At 33.8% G+C, this 22,266-nt stretch overlaps 1 protein-coding gene across 1 annotated transcript; it reads left to right on the top strand.

The window, feature by feature from the left end:
• Positions 1–480: 480 nt before the first annotated feature.
• On the top strand, positions 481–21,415 carry LOC123544932 (hemicentin-1-like). Its single transcript, XM_053540212.1, has 10 exons — positions 481–569; positions 797–844; positions 1,808–1,887; positions 4,456–4,524; positions 5,330–5,456; positions 6,042–6,164; positions 8,025–8,195; positions 12,458–12,628; positions 14,415–14,579; positions 20,917–21,415. The coding sequence occupies exons 1-10, from the start codon at positions 560–562 to the stop codon at positions 21,309–21,311; spliced, it is 1,359 nt and encodes a 452-aa protein (XP_053396187.1). The 5' UTR covers positions 481–559; the 3' UTR covers positions 21,312–21,415.
• The last annotated feature ends 851 nt before the right edge of the window (positions 21,416–22,266 follow it).

The raw sequence follows: 22,266 nt of genomic DNA, 5'->3' as shown, positions 1-22,266 counted from the left end.
TCAAAGCGAAGATTATAAGCCAAAGCGTTCTTTAGTTATCGATTCGAAACCATTTTCGGTCTCACGAACACCGTGACCTTAACCTTTGATCTACTGACCTCCAAAACAATAGGGCTCTTTAACTGACCACAGTAAATCATCCTATGAAATTCTTCTTTATAGCTTTATATTGGCTGATTTACTGCGTAATACAATGTCGATGACAAGAAATTCTGCAAATATCATAAGAACCAGTTAACCAGGTATATGATAAAAGGGTCATTATATCTCTGGTATTATCTAAACAACTTGTTCAAACGTATGAACATATACTCATGCAAACTGGCATTTGATATGTAAAAAATGTAAATAAATATATATATCATATACTATTTTGAAATGTCCTCTATCTGTTGTAATAACCTGCTGACATTAAATTGAGCTATATTCCAGTCTATTCTTATCAGTGCTGGGAGCACAAGTTACGTACATGACGGTATATAACAAGCACGCTTAGAGAAACCACGGCGTCATTTTTAGATAACTTGGAGATGTTTACCACTAGTTGTCAGCTCTAAATATGTTTCGAGGTAAGATATGCTAACTTTGCCTTAATTTGATTGTTTTAGTTTGAGGCTAGTTTAATTACACTAAATTGAAAGACAATGCACAAACTACTTAGAACTTTTTCCTGTTATGATATTTGCATATAATCTGTAATTATGTAAAAAAGGAAAACTCGAAAAGTAAATTGTACAGTCTCGCGCCTACAGTTTTTTTTAGTGAAATTGAGATTAATGATAAATTATGATTTCAGGATTTTTATGTTTGGCTGTTGTGATACTTGTGGTTACAAGGAGCATTGGTGTGTTTTATTATTGAATATATAAATCATTGAATATGTTTACCAAGTGAAATTGCAAACTCTTTCATAGGACTATTTGCACATGTTTGTTTTGTTCAATATCCATTATCTTCATTTGGTTCTTGTTAGCCTATATTTTTATACTGTGGAAAATGTCTAACAGACGTTGCCTTTAACTCATTGCTCTGTTTTAATCTTCCCCGTACAAATTGTTTTGGAGATAACATATGCAATCCAAATGTATGATTTATCTCATATATTAGTGAAAACTAATATACATTTAAACTGCACAAAATCACTTATCTTCTGTAACTGAATAACGTAATTCTTTAAAAATATTTTATTTTAGGCTAACGCTATTCATTCTGTGACAAAATTAATAAAACGAACCACTTGTTAAATTTATCGTCATTTGAGACAAATTCCGAAACGTTACAATTATCTTTTTGTGAGACCATATCTCCGACCTGATAAAAACACACCGATTTTACATTCCATTTTAAAGATACAACATTTGTAAAAAGTGGAACGATGTACTTATGACTACAGTTCCAAATGCCATGTAGGATTAAAATGATAGCACGCACGCATGATTGTTATTCATGAAATATATGTCTTTATTACCTCACGTGAAAACCAGTCTTTTGAAATGAAATTCGTTCGGTTATATAAAACTGATATAACGAATATCAATAAATTGCATTGTATTTAATGTTGTAATTGATAAGAATTAAATGGTGCATTTGGAATGACATGCTAGAGAGCATATCTATTTGTACATTGTACATGTTTTAGACCTTTCGATATTGTTTTCGACCATTTTATGTATTTCGATTCACACTCGATATATTTTCGTATAAATCCATTACAAGGGTGATAGATATTTTCAAAAAATGCTTTTGTATGAAGTTGTTGAAATGCACCTTTAAAACAAAAACGCAGTACCTATTCATCTCTTTACAGATTCCCTTGAGTGTTTTTCTTGTTCTGGTGTTTCTGATCTTGAAACTTGTCTCAATATTTCACAATGTAGCAGTGGTCAGGTATTTCATGATGTTAAAAAATGTCTGATAATATCAGAAAAGCCTAATGGTCCAACTTTCCCCCTATATTCGATGGCTTTACCCACGTGCCTTTTATGTTTGACATAATGCCCAGAGGTTCCTTTACGGTCTTCCTACACCGTTCAGACTGGAAATGTGTCATTTGACCTTATTACTTAACACCAAACAGTCAAGGCGTGCGAAAGCTACTATCAGTTAGCATGTTTTAAAAAATACAATTCTGTGAAATTGGTACTGGGAACACTTGCTTGTGCTGGCCCTCCCCCCATATATCGTGCGTGTCATAAACCGGGTACCAAAATTAATACGCTTACGATTAATTTAAACTGTATCATCATTTCCTATGATAAAAGTCCAATTTTTATTACATTTACATTACCCGATTTCGATATGCACAGTAAACTGTATCATCACTTCCTATGATAAAAGTCCAATTTTGGTACCCGATTTCGATTTGCACAGTACAGAGCAGGGATCTATTCGCAGAGAAGTGTTCCATACAAGTAAAATTGATCGATTTATGATAGTTATCAATGTCTCGCCGGAACCCGAATGTCATTTGCCGGGACAGGTGTCATTTGACAGAATAGTTACAGACCCGTCGATTGATACAAGGTATTCATAGGTAGGTGCTAATTTGACCCTTATCATGCTGGACACGACTGTTTCTGCCTTTGCGACCAGTGTAGATCATGATCAAACTGCACATCCGTGCAGTCTGATCATGATCTGCACTGTTCGCCATTCAGTCAGTATCTTTTTGGTAAGCACCCCTTTTAACAAGTAATGGTACTGTCCAAATTGAAAGATGGACAAGTTCATTATAGAAATTTAGCAGGGTAAGGGTTAAAAGTTAAATCGACTATTGTTTCCTAGCGTCAATTTTACAGATGCCGATCTTTCCTTAAAACGAGCACTGATGGTAAAAAATGCATTTTAAAACATGCTGAAACTGTAACAAAACTCGTTTTATGACCGTTCCCTATGCTCAGTACGTGCTATACTGTTAAAAATATTGGCAAACAGTTGACAGGGGCGGAGGAAGGTGTGTGTGTAGTGGAGATGGCCCTCCGTGCATTCTTTCATCACGGGCGAGCACTTTGGTAGAACCACCGACCTTCCGTAAGCCAGATAGATGGCTTCCTTACATGAAGAATTCAACGCCCCGAGTGAGGCTCGAACCCACATTGGTGGGGATTTCCTACGTAAAACTGGATTAATGACAAATGTAATCAGATACCCGTTGTACCTTATTGTATAGTAATGAAATATTTTACGAAAGATATGTAATGGTACACTACAACTAATAATCTAAACCGGAATTCAGTGTTGTTATGCGTCTTTGAAACGTCAGTCTGTTCTCAAAGTCATTATCTTGCACACCTGGAATAACAATATTAACAAAATGAAAATCAAAGACAGCATTCATGCCAATCCAATATATGTGAAAACTGCTCTAACGCTGTAAAGCATAGTAAATAGAAACGAGGACAGAAGTCCGACAGGAATAGCCGCATTCAAAAATCACACCCGCTTACATGCAACATGTTTGCAGATTGACCAATTTGAGGGCTCTGTGACTTATAAAATTTATAAACATCATCATCATTAAAATCATGTTTCGATATCCCTCGTCGCAAAAATGTCAAAATGTACAAGTAATATACGTATTTGTATATGAATGATATTATCACATATAGATGCATATCCAAAAAAATGATATCCAAATTGTTAAACCAATTCCTTGTCTCAGCCCTGAGTCAACGTATGTTTCTGGTAAAAGAATGGTAGTTGAGATTAGCTACATATCATTTTTTATCCTACCCTCATACAAGATATAGCTTAAAATCGGCCTGCCTAATAAACTTTGCTTTATCTAGTCAGTGTCAAGATATCACTTTTGCGGGAATTTTTGAAATCACATATGTTATCAAAATTTTGCATTGAAAGCGTCACCATTGTATTGGAAATGCTTGAACTTAGAAAATGAGTGGTCAAATTATAGGTTTATATCCAGAAACAAAAATGTTATTGCTATTTTTCACTTTTACAGCACTTCAGCCGGAAATTTTGAAAAAACATTTTTCCGAATTTTTCATAGAAACCGTTATCATTGTATTGGAAATGTTCTAACTAAGAAAATAAGTGGTAATATCAAAGGTTTTTATCCGGAAACAAAAAAGTTATTGCAATTTCTCAATTTTATCCACAAATAGAATTGCACTTGCAAACGTCGTATATGACGTCAAGTCTGCACGCTGTTGCTCTTTCCAACGACTTTTCCCTATTTTCTGAACAGGTAGGATAAATAGAATATTAGATTACTGTCTGAAAAATTTTAATTTATTAGGCTCGTCTACGAAAAAATATAAGGCTCGGCACAGCCTCGCCTAATATATTTTCTTCTACTCGCCTAATAAATTTAAATTTATCAGACAGTAACCTAATATTCTCTATATAATACACGATTAGTTTTACTAACATAATACTTATACAGATTATTTGTATGGAAATTACAAATAATCTTAGACATCGATTTATTTACAGGCATGCTTTACAAACTCCACCACATCCGGTCAAACTACACAATTTACATTAGGATGCGTTGAGAATCAGGTACTGTACCATTTAATAAGAAAGAAAATATTGGACCAAATTATCTTTATCTAATAACAGGAGATAAAAGTGATAAGTGTATACATTACCACGTCTTTTTTGACGTGATTCCTATTCTGAGTCAGGTTATAAATACAAGAAATTTTCTGTAGAACAAAATCCATATTTCTCTTGTCAAACTTAGTAAAGCGGTGTGAGTAAACAGGTATAAATGCAACAAAGTAAAAGGTCTAACGGGAAGCTTAATTAGCCCGAAAATCAAACATTTAATACAAGGCCTTTATAATTTCAATCATTATTTTATTTCGTTGCATTTTTAATTGAAATTACTTTTTTGTCGCAGCGGTGTTCAAACCAATCCAACCAATCGATCAAATAAATCCTTTTTTAATTGTTTATGTAAATATAATGAATTGCATTTGTAAACTAAAAGATCTGGTGTTCACGAGTGAAAGAAAGTATGATCTTGGACAGAAAACAAACACATTTTCGCCTTTGAATGGTTTTAACCAACATTTTATCATTTGGTTCGCAAAAACTACGAAATTACTAAACGTATTCCACTCTTATTATATCAATAATTCATTGAAAAACATGTAATAAATTGTGTTATGTTTTTGAATAATAAATGTTCATAATATATGCGTATATTTACCCTTTTCAATTCCATTTTGTTAACATGTACATGTAAACAGCAATGTTGAAGTTTGCTGAATGACTGATATATTGCTTTAAGTGCTTAGATAATTATATACAAACCCACTATAATTTTCGTTTTGATTTGTGATATATTATTGTGTCAAAGCAATGTGGAGGCTTGTCAAATGGAGCCGCTGGGCTTGTCGGTCGGGATATAAGTGAACGCTCGACTCAGTGCCATGAATGTTGTAGCACTGATAGATGTAATAACCAGTTGTGCTTTCATCACAAACGTACGTACATTTACAGTTACATAATTTGAATATATTCTAGAACGTCCATGTATTCTAATTTTACCATCATTTAAACCAACAAGCTTGAGAAAAAGTACATTTAAAATGTGCTGTAGCATAAAACGCAATCATTTTAGGCAAAGATCTATGCCATTTTCGCAATATGAAATATTATGCCTCTGTATGACCGGAGCTAGAGTGTCTGTTACCACATTTTTACAAACGCTTATTGTTCCTCCATTTCCGCGGTCGATTTCCATCTAGTATACTGTGTAACGCTAGGCCGCTGGATTGCCTAGCTTACTGTCCTTATGAATACTTCTAATTCAGTTGTGGCGGCATTTAATACCCAAGAATAACACACGCGCATACACACGCACACGCACGCACACAATTTAATGATTATAAAGTCAAAACAAATAGGAAACATGTAATTATATTATAAAGTGCATGATATACTACTTACGTCATAGTTTATTTTCAGTTCTGTAATAGTGGGCTCCGATGCGCGGCCAAACAGCTTAAAGAGAAAGGAATTTTGCTTTACATTTAAGTTATTTATTTTTCATTTGTTGCATCTTTTAGCAACAACCTGCATCGATGATGTGAAAGTTGATTGTGCCTACATGAACACTATTTTCAAAATATGTCAAGATATTGCCCACTCGAAGAATATCTGTCCAAAGTTCTGTGGTTTGTGTACGCTGGGTATGTATGAGCATAATTTTTTGTTATAAGTTACTGTCCCTTCCTCAGGTCTATTTTAGCAGTACCCCCGTAGTCTAACAACATAATATATTATGGAGGAATCTTTCTAAATGATATTAGGTTGCTATATATAAACTGCAAAGTGAATCATGCACACTTTCTTGACTATGTTATTAAAATGTTTTAAATTCCAAAAATAAAAAAAATAATTCCATTAATGAACACAGAAAACACAGCCAGAAACACATATCGCAGTGCACACTACCAAACAACTGAAACTCTACTGGAAAGATAAAGCAGACGGGGTGTTCCAAATACACAACAACGATATATTTTTATTATAAGACAGCAATATAAAAATTATGAGTAGGGCATGTAAAAGGAATGGGGGTGAAGTAAATATTTCTTAGTTTACCCGATCACCTATGACAGCCCGTGTGGTGTCTGTCAATCTAAATGCAACATAGTCAGAATGTTGGCCTTATTACCATTTGGCATAATTCGATACAAGGTCATTCGTCTTAATGATAAAAGGCAAGTTGAATCTGGTTCAATAGGACTTTAAAGGGGATAGTGAGTCAGAATATGGAGAAAACGTCTTATCAACACTCAAGAGACCACATATCCTATCCCCGATTTAACTATAAAAGCGACAATTGGGGATATTGCTGTTTGCCACCTTGTAAAGAAATATATAGCATGTAACAATAATGTCACATACAAACTGAAGTTTGTATAAGTTCATATCTCAAATGTGTGGTGGGGATATTCGTCAATGCATGCATACTGATTTATTACAATTGTTTCATGGCTTATTATATTCATATTAAAAGAATGTTAACTTTCATGTGCCTTTGTGTTGTTTTTCATGTAAGCTAATGTTAGGTAAGTTAATGTTTGACTGCATATTGTCTGTTTAAATGTGTAATTCTTGTCCTTTTCTACTTGGTGAGTAAATATATATTGAATATTTTCGAGTGATTTATTCTATGTTGCATTTCGCTTCACATTATATCATCAGCATCCTTGACTGTAGAATAAATTCAATTTCAAACGATTACAATTTGGCACATACAAGTAAGCACAAAGAACTTTGCAAAACAGCAATATGCATAACGCTTTTTGACATAATGCATTGTTTAGAATACTTCACTATTTTGACCATATCTCGAATGTTCTCGACTTGAATTGAGCCCCTATGACTTAAGCATATACCATTACTGTATACAGTTGTGTATGTTAAGGTCCTTGCTACAGTCTGAAACCAAGTTTGAGTACCTGGAATGGATCAACATATAAAGACACTATAATACGTTTTGACCGAAGTTAAGACTCTACGTGCCGGGTGTTTTCACTTACCATAAATGTACACGCTTTGCTGTTAAGGCCAATATGATGTCTTCAAAGCTTAGAAGGGTAAACCTGCTATGAATAATTGGGTGCTGGTCCCAACTAAGCTAGCTGAACCCAAGAACCATATATTATAAACGATAACTGTAGGGCAAATGCGTAGGCCTATATTAAGCCCAAACTCCCCCACACTACCTAGATTCTTTTTAGTGGGTGGGGAGCGGGGCGGGGAGAGAGTATGGTCCCCTTGCGCCTATGACTTTGAATGGCGAGGTTGTACTCAAATGCAGTCGGGTTGGAAAACTGGCAACACTGGGAAACAAAACAAAGTAGACACATCAAATCCAGAGTCAGAATGTTTCCTCATAAAAATCCCAGGCCACCAGTACATCGGCTTAGATTCATACTTTTCAGTTTTGCCTTTTAGAAGACCTTCAAATTGCTATGTAATAATAACATATTTTTTGCACTATACGACCTGTTTGACTAAATATTGATATAATTACCCAGTGGATGGTAACTGGGCGGAATGGTCGCAATGGTCAGAGTGTGACGTAACTTGTGAAACAGGTTCCCAAACAAGAATTATGACTTGCACTAACCCTGCACCTGCTAACCAAGGTATCGATTGTGTTGGAAATGGGACTGATACAAAACCTTGCACTAAGCAGCCATGTCCCGGTAAGCAATTTCTAACAATATTGAAAAGCAAACGTAATTAGTAATTAGATAGCGTCGCCGTTACTTGGTTTTAACATGCAGCATGTACCGTTAAAAGATCTTAATCATATTTCATTTTAAATATATGTATACATATTGTTTCAAGGATCAAAAGGTGGCCAATTACATGAGTTACATTACAGAGTCAGAAATCTCTATCAAAATGTATTGTTTATTGGCTTTCAGTAATGTTTATAAATACCTTTCTTTATATCACTATGGAATTATCTAAAAAAAAAAATATTTCAATAAATGTTCTCGTTTTACAGTTTTATTTAACAGATAGTGTAGTATATATTTTTTGTATTTTTTTGTGTTTAACGTCGCACCGACACAATTATAGGCCATATGGCGACTAGTGTAGTATAAGACATCTTCAAAACTGCACATAGCTTTAGAACAAATTCATTTTCCATCAGCCAAGATAGAAATAGAGACACATTTCCTTTCACACCCCTCCATCATCAGTTTAAGTGGAGCTCTGTTATACACAGATATTAAAAGGACTCTGAAGGGCTTGAAAATAAAATAAAAACACATTCTACACCCCCCGCACGACATTAAAATGTTCTATCCAGTGTTCACTTTGAATAGTATATTGTTGGTGATATATAAAAATTCCCGACACCATACCATGCAATTATGTATATAAATGTATTCATTTAACGAATTTGACTTTTTTTGTTGGTGATATACAAAAATTCCCAACACCATACCATGCAATTATATAAATGTATTCATTTAACGAATTTGACTAATTGTTGAATAGTCACAATACATTTCCAGACTTTACAAACGAGTGAAAATCAGTATGAATCGGTGTCGTTCCCTATCCGACATTTAACTGATCTTGAACCATTTTTCTAGTAGAATCTACTCATCTGTTATGCTTATTATTGGTACCTCGCTCGTTAGGTAAAACTTAACTTTCTTTTGTGATTTGTGAAATGTATTGAATTATTCATCTTACAAGGTACGCTAACTCTTAAATTTTTTTAACATATTTGCAAAGTTAGCTGTTTATCATCTCCAAGGAGAAACTTTCGATTCTTCTGTAGATGACCAAATGAAAGTTTGGTAACATACTACAATGTAGTATACGAAAAATGTGTTAAGAGTTTGTCAAAAACTATTCATTTCATTACTTCTTTGAAATAATAAATATGACTAGCAAAAATGCCTACATATTTTGTACTTCTTTTTAGCATTTTATTGAATGAAAAAGAACAGTAAAAAGTTTACTGAATCATTTTGGCAAAAATTCTTTAGGCCACACCAAATTGATTGCCTGTTCGTCGGATTTCCCGCACCAATTTGACGGGAAATGAAAAAAAAAATTTAACTTTTTTTTGACCGCCCGCACCTGGCGTATTTTTTGCGCTGGGTCGAAATCAGTAGGAACGAAAAAAAAAAGTGGAAATTCCGAAGTTTAAACGCACCTAGCTTGTAATTTAGGCCAGCATTTTTTTTATTTTCTATTTTACGGGAGCGCAGACCCTATTTTTTGACAAAACGAAATAAAAATAAAAGTCATTTTCAGTATTTTTATTTTCATTTTACCCGCCGAACGTCCATATTTGCTACTGTCAATATACAAGTTTAACTGTATGGTAGTGGTTTTGTTTCATCAAAGTGAGCAGACGCATGAAAAATTGCAGCCTGCATGAATGAAATTGTGTAAAATTAAATTAGAAAAAAGTTAACAGACAATAATCTTTGGAATATGTTGGTAGTGATAACAAGTATTGTAAATGGATTGGAGCTGAGTAGAAATTACAGCAGCTAAAGCTGAACATTGGGAATAATCACGTAAAACTACGTTCACTAACAACGCTGTCCAGATGTTGAAAACTCTGGCGTATCACATGTACGAGATTTGTTGTCTGTATATTATAATTGGACAACGATCAAATTCATGTGGGACTGCCAGAAAAATACCACAATTAATAAAAAGGAAAGACACCAAAGAAATGGCGAAATGGAAGAGCAAAAGTGAGTATCAGCTTGTAAAAAATATTATTTTCTTTGAAGTATTGAGAGTCTTTTCCTTTGAAGTATCAGTGAAGAAAAAAATAAGTAATATCACAATTGTTAGTAATTATGTTTAAAACAAACTGCATTTTCAATGTATAATGATTGATGTCCCCTGCAAATGCAAACACGTGATAAAAAATTCAAACTAGTCCAAATAATTTGACGGTCACATTAATGATTGTTTTATATTTCTGTCGGGCAACCTAACCGAGTGGAGATATTCTGAGGATCAAGTCAAATTAGTTTGAATAAGGTTCTAACCAGGTACCCTAACTCAAAAGATAATTATCAAACATGAAACTCCTGGCAATATTCTCATGTCCACTTAGGTATACTAATAAAGAAGCCCATTGAAAGTATGTATGGGACAAACATTCAGCCATTAATTGCCACATTTGCCTTTTACACTGAGGAACACAATAGAATATCCAGTAATAAATGAATTTTCGGACTCCTAACTTACTACGTCCAAGTCCCATTTCAGTGAAGAGTCTTTTCTCCGAAACTGTAGTTTGAACATCAGCCAATATGGTCATTTTGTACACGTTTTTGCTGAACCAAAATTTATATTGTTTCGACTTGTCATACAATATAGATGGAAATGCACTTTATTTGGTGTTAAACATGACACGGGCGATAATAACTTTTTTTTTATTTCATCGCTCTTCGCTCGCATCAATAAGTGATGATATGAAAAGAAAAAAAAATTAATTTTTTTTTCGCTCGCTCGCCCCAAATATTTTTGTAAAAAATCCGAAGAACAAGACATCAATTTGGTGTGGCCTTAGTGACGACATTCTACTGAGTCAGATAATAACATAAAATGTCAAGCGTTTTGAATAACTTCCAGTAATTCTTCCTAGTAACGAACGACAGACTCTTTTTAGTATTGTAAACAACACAACATATATATTGCCACCTATAATAACTCTGTATAGTTTATGGTGGCTGAATTGAGTGGTCGGAATGGGAAGCATAGTCTGTCACATGTCACATGTTATATATATATATATATATATATATATATATATATATATATATATTGTGTCTGGAATGGGAAGCATGGTCTGTCACATGTTATATACATATAACTATAGTACATTGTGTCTGGATTAAATGTTCGGAATGGGGAAGCATAGTCTGTCACATGTTATATAGATATAACTATAGTACATTATGTCTGCACTAAATGTTCGGAATGGGAAGCATGGTCTGTCACATGTTATATACATATAACTATAGTACATTGTGTCTGCACTAAATGTTCGGAATGGGAAGCATGGTCTGTCACATGTTATATACATATAACTATAGTACACTGTGTCTGGACTAAATGTTCGGAATGGGAAGCATAGTCTGTCACATGTTATATACATATAACTATAGTACATTGTGTTCATTGTGTCTGCACTAAATGTTCGGAATGGGAAGGATAGTCTGCCACATGTTATATATATATAGCTATAGTACACTGTGTCTGCACTAAATGTTCTGAATGGGAAACATGGTCTGTCACATGTTATATACATATAACTATAGTACATTATGTCTGGACTAAATGTTCGGAATGGGAAGCATGCTCTGTCACATGTTATATACATATAACTATAGTACATTGTGTCTGCACTAAATGTTCGGAATGGGAAGCATGGTCTGTCACATGTTATATATATATAACTATAGTACATTGTGTCTGGACTAAATGTTCGGAATGGGAAGCATGCTCTGTCACATGCTATATACATATAACTATAGTAAATTATGTCTGCACTAAATGTTCGGAATGGGAAGCATACTCTGTCACATGTTATATACATATAACTATAGTACATGGTGGCTGGACTAAGTGGTCAGATTGGGAAGCATGCTCTGTCACATGTTATATACATATAACTATAGTACATTGTGTCTGGACTAAATGTTCGGAATGGGAAGCATAGTCTGTCACATGTTATATATATATATAACTATAGTACATTATGTCTGCACTAAATGTTCGGAATGGGAAGCATGCTCTGTCGCATGTTATATACATATAACTATAGTACATTATGTCTGGACTAAATGTTCGGAATGGGAAGCATGCTCTGTCACATGTTATATACATATAACTATAGTACATTATGTCTGGACAAAATGTTCGGAATGGGAAGCATGCTCTGTCTCATGTTATATACATATAACTATAGTACATGGTGGCTGGACTGAGTGGTCAGATTGGGAAGCATGCTCTGTCACATGCGCCATTGGTATTCAGAGAAGGCAACGAAACTGCTTTAACCCATTTCCTTCACGGTTCGGCGACCACTGCTTTGGGGTACCACTGGATGACAGGATCTGCATGCCTGGACCATGTGCAAGTAAGTGTAGAACCCCTAGAACAATCCACCACAACACATTGTTGAGCTTAACACAAATTATCATACGAGTAAATGAATTGGCAAAACTGAAATGTTTTTATTCACCAATTTTTTTTCCGATTTCATGACATCATATCCTATTATTATTTACTTTACTATTTTGAAACTTCATGACATTGTTTTCATTCGCACGATATGATGAGGAAATATGTGAAAGTAGACATTATTCATTTTTCATCCAAATAAACGTTTAATTGTTGAATATAGACGTTTTATGATTGAATATTTATCACTTTTTGAGGTATGTTAATAGGTGATCAAATTATCGAAATGAGTAAGAAGAGAATTTGGACGCACAGAATGCAACCAAGTAAAATGATAGCAGATTCGATTGTTCGTGAGAGGTGATGAAATGTGCAGCACCCCCACGCCCTCTTTCACAAGCTTTAGTGGAACTGAATTATGCAGAATAAGATATGTATGATGATCATTTGGCAGCATAAGAAAACTAATAGCCGGCTCCATTTGACTGAGTCTGCTTATTAGAGGTAATTTGCAACACCTTCATGTCATGCCCCTAGCCCCTAGCACCGGATTAAACGGAATATTGAATTGACCTAAAATATAAACAACAAAGTCAAAGTACGGGGATACTTTTAAACCAACATTAGCTATCTGGCGCGACTAGTTTCTGAAAACAAACTTTATCTGATTCCGAAGTTTTTTTCGCTGGTCTGCTAGTTCTCTATGAATAATTCGGGGTTTAGTGAAGTGTCCGCTACATAATTATGTTTCAATATTTTCCTGTAGTTTTCCTACCATATTCCAGGAGTACAGTAACAAGAAAATACAGATCTTGATATGTTTTACTACTCTTTCGATTACGCTCATTGTTCTATGTGAAATCGCGTAATACCTGTATGAAACATACTGAGATTTATTTCCTTCAAATTTAAAGCGTATGTAGTTATCAGCTTCGTTTTTCCTCTTATATTGTTGATGTTCAAGACCAAATACTCGCATCTTGGACAGTCGGTCAAACTCAATTTCATATAAAAGTGTGTGGTTAAGGCTTTTATGTGTTAAGAATATAAAAACCACGCTTTCGCAAAATAACACTCAAATACAAACTGTGTTTGAAATATAGTACTTAAAAGTATGAATATATAGTCGTTGATTTCAAAAAGGATCACATTGAAATCACACAAATATAACATCCACACAGGTGAGCTGCGGTAAAGTTTATATTGAAATCTTTTAACGCAATAGTTCCTATTTTATGAGTATTTTTCAGTTTACTCATTATGCAGTTTTGACATTTTACATATTATTACAACTGTATGTCAAATGTAACAAACATCACACAATGCTAAAATAATTTACGACCTAACACACGAAGCAGTTTTCAAAATTCACAAGAATACACATTAACGTTGAGCTAATCTCCGTGGTAGGGACAAAAATCATTACAAAAACATACAACTGTGCTGTCCTGCTATAACGAAGAAGAAATTTACTTAATATCTGATAACATGACTTATCTACATTCCTTTCCTATATTTTTTTCCGGCGAGTTAAATACATTCAAAGTATTTTTTGAAATGTTTAAAAGTAGATTAAAGCGCTAAAATAAATCAAATTCCTAAAAAAAATATATCAATATTCGATTTTATCGAAATTCAATATTATTGACAACACATTATGCTAAATGTTTTGTAAATTTAAAAAGTATATATATGCTCACTGTATGGTACAAAATAATACGATGTTGTCTAATATATAAAAGATGGTGGATGGACTGCCTGGGGAAGCTGGACAAGTTGCAGTGCATCCTGTGGTGGCGGACTACATTCTCATTCAAGGACCTGTACAAATCCTAGACCATCAAGGCTGGGACAGTCCTGCGACGGGGACTCGTTTCAGGTTGAACTTTGCAACAAACACAAATGTGGTAAAGTACTCAATATATCAGAGTTTAACTTGTTCAACAGTTTTCGCTTGTTTTTTAAAGAAAAATGTAATGTAATAAGATTTAAACAAGCCGTTATGAATATTGCGCGTGAGGAACATTTTTTACTGTATTAAACAATTTTTCTAACTCCACACTCGGGTTTTGATTGTTATCTCGTCATACTGACACACTTCTATGTAAACTGGACATACCATTTAATGATCATATTATGTAAATAAACATAACAACAATGACAATAGGACTTAATTTTATTGAGCTGTAACAATAATGAAATCCTCAAATAGAAAGTCACAATATTAGTGCAACGTGATGTTAAGTAGCAAGTAAACAATTGTGCTGCTGATCTTCCCCTTCTCAACATACTCCCTTGATCGGACATTTGTTAATTTTCCGCAAGTGCTTATTAGTAAGTTATCAGCTTTGCAGGAGATATTTCGCTAATTAAGGAGCGTGGTATTAATCCGCTAGAGAAGTAGTACATATGTCTCGATGTTAAGCTAATAATAGTGTTACTGCATACTCATTTTAACTTAAAAATGAAACACATTTGTTCGTTTGGTTGAGTAAAATTGAAAAATTAAACTAGATTTATCTGCTGAAGTTTAATCAAAATTCTATTATGCTAAGTGGCTAGGAATTATATGAGATGACCACGTGACCACGGATGCTGATAAGCCTCAGACGTTAGATAGTGTTTACATGGAAAAAAAACCCTAACAGTCGGACAGGGTGGGCATATAATTCCTAACCATTTAGCATGGCATAATTTTTATTAAACTACAACAGGTAAGTCTCGTTTAATCTTTCAATTCTATTATGCTAAGTGGCCAGTCGGAATAATATGAGATTCTTAGAGTCCATGTAAACACTGACAACAATTCATATATATAAGGAACAGTATCGTAAACTGCTATATTTTATTTATATCCAATTTTAAATCATCATTAATTATGATATTATTGCATATAGTTGTAATCACACATTTTTGTGAACGCCTGACAGTACCTTCCAAAAACATAAGTTTCATACACAATAAAGTGATAACAAGTCTTAAACAAATTATAATTTCAACACTATTTGTTATTTAATACTTTATTTTTGTAACTGTTAAATACCTATCTTTTGAGTCTCAAACACCCGCATTTAACACTGATATACTAAAATTTGAATTACTTTTTACGGTCGATTGTAATATTTTCTGAAAGTGCTTTCTGGTTTCCATCCTGCAGTTTTCATCACCGTGTCAGTTGGTATGCAGTTTTCAGCACCGTGTCTGTCGGTTTGTAATGCCGCTTAACTACATGATGCTGACCGAATGTTGCGAGGTTTAAACGTGTGTCTATGTCCGCCGAAACTATGGCACCATGTGTGCTCGAGTTGGTTTTATTATCTGTTGGTATGCAGTTTTCAGCACTGTATCTGTTGGTAAGTAAAGCCGCTAAACTACATGATGCTGACCGAATGTTGCGAGGCTTATACGTATGCCTTTGTCGAAAACTATGGCACCATGCGTGCTCGAGCTGGTGTTATCATTTCCTCGACAAACACCAGCCATGTTTAAAGATCGGCTTAAACAAAAAGATTTCCGATGTCCGAAATAAAGAAGTTCTAAAGTTCAAAAGAGTTTCCAAACATGTCCAAAAGAGAAATCCGAGTAAAGTTCTGTAATTTTCCCTATCTTCAATTACTTCAAGTGTTTAATTATCTTATTAAGAAATCTAAAGTCCAGGTACGTCCACTACATCCGAAAGTCCTCTCTCCTTTACTCTTTTTCATACATGTGACGGATGAGGAACTTGTATTTTCAAATCCTAGAAATAAAATTCTGTTCTGTTCTGTTCTCTTCCTATTGAGCTAAGCGGGCAGAATCTGCACCACATACCTATATACCAAGTTTTAAGTCAATACCTTAAATTGCTATTAAGTTTTGTTCCGGAAATGCAATATTAGATTTTACTTTTAGTTCAATTCGTGACCTTCACCTTTGACCTACCGATCTGGTTTGTTGCTGCACAACGTTTCATCGCCACCTACCTAAATGCAATGCATTTAGTGGTTATCAAGTTGTACCCAGACAAAAAATACGACGGTCTTTTTTTATTTTTGAGCTCAATTTGTGACCTTGACGTTTGGCCTACTGACCAAGTTCATGCGCTCTGCACGTCGTTCCATTGTTACCTACCTACATGCAAAGTTTAAAGTTAATACTCGAAATATGGCGGATGGATAGATGCACGCACAATAACAATACAGACCGGCTTATAAAATGAGTATTAATTGATATGGATTACATCAATTTCGCACGTTCTATGTGTACTGCAAATATTACTGCGATCACATAATAAATATCGTTTTTGAGTCTATTATCATACTATTAAAGAAATAACGAGAAAGGATCATGTAATTATCAGAAAATATCGGGTTATTACACGACAAGATCTTGTTATTACGAGACAATTATCGCATCATTACGAAAAGAAATCTGTTTCTTAGAAGTGCTTGTCTAACATACAACACAACGGTTATTAAGGTTCTTTGTTACATTGTATTAATTTCCATAAAGAAATCTATGGCAATTCCTTGACCATGAGCTTCGACCTATTTTCCCCAGAAACAATATAGGTCATTAACAGACTAAGGCTAATTTCCAAATTAAGATTGAAGGTTACAGGTCAAATGAGTCTCAAGCAGAAACTGTTTACAAAGTTCAAACCCCTGTGACATTGACCTTCAATTTCAAAATCAATAGGGATCATCAACGTGGCTCTATAAGGTCTGATGGGTTTAGATCAACCGCTTGCAAAGTTTAGGCCCCAATGATCTGGACCTTTCTCCAGTTGACCTCAAAAACACTTTCAAGCCGGTTTACCCGTTGAGGTTTGAAGGTTGTAAGTCAAATCATTTTCAAATTATTGAGTGGACTTTGTTTTCTAATTTCATGCATCTGTGACCTTGACCTTTAACCTATTATCCGCATAGTGTGGTCATATACTGAACAAGGCCAATTAGCCTATGAAATTTGAAGGTTCTAGGTTAAATAGTTCTGAGGCTATTGAGCGGGAACTAGTTTCAATGTTCAGTTTCCTCTGTGCCCTTGACCTTTGACTTATTGGATCCAAAATCTCTGATCAAGATCAATTATAATTTGAAAAGACCATTTTCTCGTAATTATGGGATATTTTTTCGTTAGTTCGAGAACATATCTCGATTTAATAAATATTTTCGTGTGATCATACATTAGGAATTTACTGATTGTGACCTTCGGTTTTAGTGTTACCTTATCGTAACTGATACGGCTCAATAAATTTACGTTCGATTGTTATCATTTATATGTGTTATTACAGTATGATACGCGTTAAAATTGTTTTTAATTTTCATTGTTTCAGTTTCAGTTTATTAGCAAATCAGCATTTATACAATGCCTTTGGCCATTTACAAACATTAAATAAATATGGCCAAGAGGTTGAAAATATATACATACAATACAACAAACAAATACAGTACACATTATAACTATTACACATTTTTAAGAAGCAGCAATAACTGTAAGTTTTTCTTTCCTAATTTTCATTGTACTATACACATATTTCGCAAGATTTCTAATGGTTCTAACATTTGAACTAGACATAACATTTGTAAATTTGGTAACAGATGCCAAAGAACTATTTTTGATAATGTTTTGGCGTAAATGTGCAAATGACGGACAACAAAGTAAGAAATGGTATTCACTTTCAACTTGATTTCTGGTACAAATTTTACATATCCTGTTCTCTCTGTCAATTTCGTGGAATCTACCACTTTCAGTTTCAAGACTATGTGAACTAAGCCTAAATCTAGAATATTCTGTTCTAACTTTTTCACTTTGTAAAACATCGAGATATTTTTCAAATTTGAAATCTGTTTTAAACTTTACATAGTATTGCATCTTTGGCTGGTTACTTAAAATATCGTTCCAATTCTGAACATATTGATCTCGTAAACGTTGGCTTAACAAAGGAAAGTATTTAATATTTGCATCAAAGTTCAACATAATATCACTATATCCTAACATGTTGTTAGGCACGTCAAAGAAAGTACTTTGGGTGTTTATATAACGGAATTAACGACACTTTCTAGTTGAAGATATATTTATTTCTATAACAAAAACGACTCAACGGAATTGACCGACAGTATGGATGAACTACAGTACACATCCAAAGATTACTATATAGGGTTATATGTATTTTCTGAAAATCCGTTAGGAGTTATAATAAAATGTTCTTGGGAGTTCTTTGGGCGTTTATATAACGGAATTAACGATACTTTCTAGTTGAAGATATGTTTATTTTCATAGCAAAACGACTCAACGGAATTGACGGACAGTATATATGAACTACAGTACACATTCAAAGTTAACTATATAGGGTTGTACGTATTAACTGAAAATCCGTTAGAAGTTAAAATAAAATGTTCTTGAGTGTAAACTACTTTGAGTAATGTTTATGTGTCTTAGATTTCTTACAGTTTTAGCGGATTTCTGGGTCCAGTGTCTTAGTTTTTATCTTTGTTTGTTTTCCGTGTTTAACGGATTGGAAGCTAGTAATGAACAGTTCGGGCCAGAATTTATAGTTTCCCGCGTAGAAATCTTTGAAAGAATGTGTGTTGCCGCTAGCCAATGATTCTGCAGCTCATCTCCCGTTAGCCAATTGCTGGATGCCGTCAGATCAGTTACTCAGCAATTCATACGCCGTACAAGACAAAGATCCGTAAAATGCAAATATAGTTCCGTAAAACGTCTTTGCGGATCCGTTGACTCCTGATTATTCTGGTTTAGTTAGGATAGCGAAAGGCTTTAGAAACCCCGAAGCAAACATCACAGTTCTTCTTTTTATTTTCCGACCAGTTCGGGTGATTGAAACGGTTTTGTATAATAGAAATAAGCATTTATCATATCCGATCGGAAGTTGTCTGTTCAATGTAAATCAGTTAGTAATACCTGGATTTTAGACGAAATGGAGTTACTTGTGATGCAAAATATGGATGTAATGCACGGAGATGTATTGTTACGATACAGCAGTATCATATTTTAGTAATAACAGTTCTGATATAGGCATAAGAATTATGAATGTCATCCGTTTTCACGACCAGGAAGGAAAATAATGGTTAGAGTTTTCCTTTATGTATTGCTTCTACCGTCTGTTTGTACGCGTTATGATAGTTACTGTAGGCATAAATTCAAGCCCATTAAATGTTTATGTCCACAAATGAAATAAGAATCTATTGTGATTGTCATAGACACATAAATAAAGCAGGGTGGGATATCTCATACTGCAATATCAAGAGACGTTTTCACATTATTACACCAGTTCTTATTATTAGCGCCATAACCCAAAACAACTTGTTCATTATAAACCTGGTTCATCAATGAGTTCTGATTTTTCACAGTATTCAACCAATAATTTAGAGACCTCTCTTTACAAATAAGGGAAAGCGGAAACCTACCAAGTTCTCCAAGAACGGCAGCATTTGATGTTTGCTGACGAACACCTAAAATATTTTTACAAAATTTATAATGTAACTTATCCACGTCCTGAAAATTGTAAATACCCCAGACTTCGCAGCCATAGAGAATTATGGGTACCACCAGGGCGTCAAATAATTGTTATTTCGTTTTAATGCTCAGACTTACTTTATTGAAAATTGACAACAAGTGATTGTAGGCTTTGAGAGCTTGTTCATATAGACTTTTTTAATTTTCATTATTACCTGTCAATATCTGGCAATGTTACGACAAAAGACGAAGTCTGGAGTTTCAAAGGTTGTTAAGTGTAATTATAGTAAGGTATATGCTAATTATATTTTATATTTATTATATATAAAACTTGTTTACGTTGGAAATGTATAATAAAAGAATAACATGTCCAGCAGCATGCACTATTAAGTTAGTAGTCTCAAGAGAAAACATCAGAAGGCTTGCTAATACTCACCTTCCAAATTTTGTCTAATACTCGCCTAATAACAAAGTAAAGCCATATACTGTCATGTAATTGTAATAACAGGTTAGTAGAACGATGCTGTATTAGGCTTGTAACCGTTGAAATTACATAATAAATACCTATACATACCAAACAAGCTTTAATCATTTAAATTTTGTTACTGCTTTTATGAAAGAATATAAACAAATTGTTATCTGTTTTGGCAATACAGACATTTGTAAAATGTAATGTACCAGGTTCTGCAAACTTTAGAATAAACAGTAAATGTCTAACAACCGATAAATATTCAGAGTATTGAAATATACTGTTTATTGCATCGTCTATAATATTATCCTTAATAGGGCAGGATGTTGCTTTCAATGCTCACTACGTGACAGACACCACTCAAGTAGCTGGACAGACGATGGTATTTACAACAGTGTTGCTGAACAAGGGAGCAGCATACAATAGCTCAACTGGAATATTCATTGTCCCAGCTAATGGAACTTACACATTCAGTGCACAAATTTGTACCTCTGTTAAGCATGAAATGCATTTCTCAATCATGGCTGACTCTACAGCGTTAGTGTCTACATATGGAACAAAGTATAATACTTATTGCGAATGTCCTTCAGTACAAACTGTTGCTGTACTGAACAAAAATCAGAAAGTTTTCGTACAATGGCAGACATTTTCATCTCCTAATAGAGTTGGTGTCTGTACAGGTAGAGTATTTATGAACTACTTTTCCGGATAATCAAACAACGGCCAATAAGACTAAGAGGCTTTTGAAAACATTTTTAAATTCATATATCTTCTAAAACTGTAATAATAACAGATTATTAAAAGAGTATTGAAACATTTGTTTTTCGTCATTAACTTGAACTGAACTGAAACCAAGAAAGCATGAATGCACCGGCTTGTGTTATAATGATTTATTAGAATGACCTATTGCAAATATCATTTTACGTAGTCGAACAACACTATGCACAGAAATAAGCAATGCGTGTGAGACGCTTGAATTAATGAAAAATATCAACACTTTTACCCGTGTTTTAATAAAACTAATACAGAGTTTCACTGCTTTTGTTATACATTTTATAGTAAATTGTGTCAATCGAGATAAAATAGCAGACATTCGTATGCTCACAGTATTTGTAACCGAGTGAATACTAATCACAATATTTTCAAAATTTGTTCAACAGTGACAGATATTTTGTTGTTACACGCAAAACAAATTTCCTTTTTTATTTAAAATTTTTAATTGGTTTACTAAGGTTTAAAATCCCATTGTTTTATAAAAACCTAATTGAACTTTGGATAGAATTAAAACAAAAAGACATGGAAAAAACAGAGGAAGTAGCCCTACACACTTTTTATAAAATTCGTAAGCAACTTATCTGGGGAAACAGATTTATTAAACATAAAGGGAAGTGCCTGTTTTTCAAAGCGTGCACTGACCCTGATTTGATTTTTGTAAATTACATTATTTCAAACAATGGTGAAATAAATCCCAATTTTATCTACTAAACATCCTATTCACCGATATTTTAATACCAAGTTTTTCGAAAACAAAAATATATGTACATACGTTCTAAAGAACTTTTCAATATACATATACTAATTATATTCTTCTGGCATAAAAAGAAAAATAAGAAACATGTTAAGTAGAAGAATATGAATACACCTTTTCTTTGAAAAGTATGAACTAC

Source organism: Mercenaria mercenaria, chromosome 1, assembly GCF_021730395.1.
Source record: "Mercenaria mercenaria strain notata chromosome 1, MADL_Memer_1, whole genome shotgun sequence".
Classification (NCBI taxonomy): domain Eukaryota; kingdom Metazoa; phylum Mollusca; class Bivalvia; order Venerida; family Veneridae; genus Mercenaria; species Mercenaria mercenaria.
The sequence above is the reverse complement of the archived record's forward strand: the minus strand, read 5'-3'. Positions and strand labels throughout refer to the sequence as shown.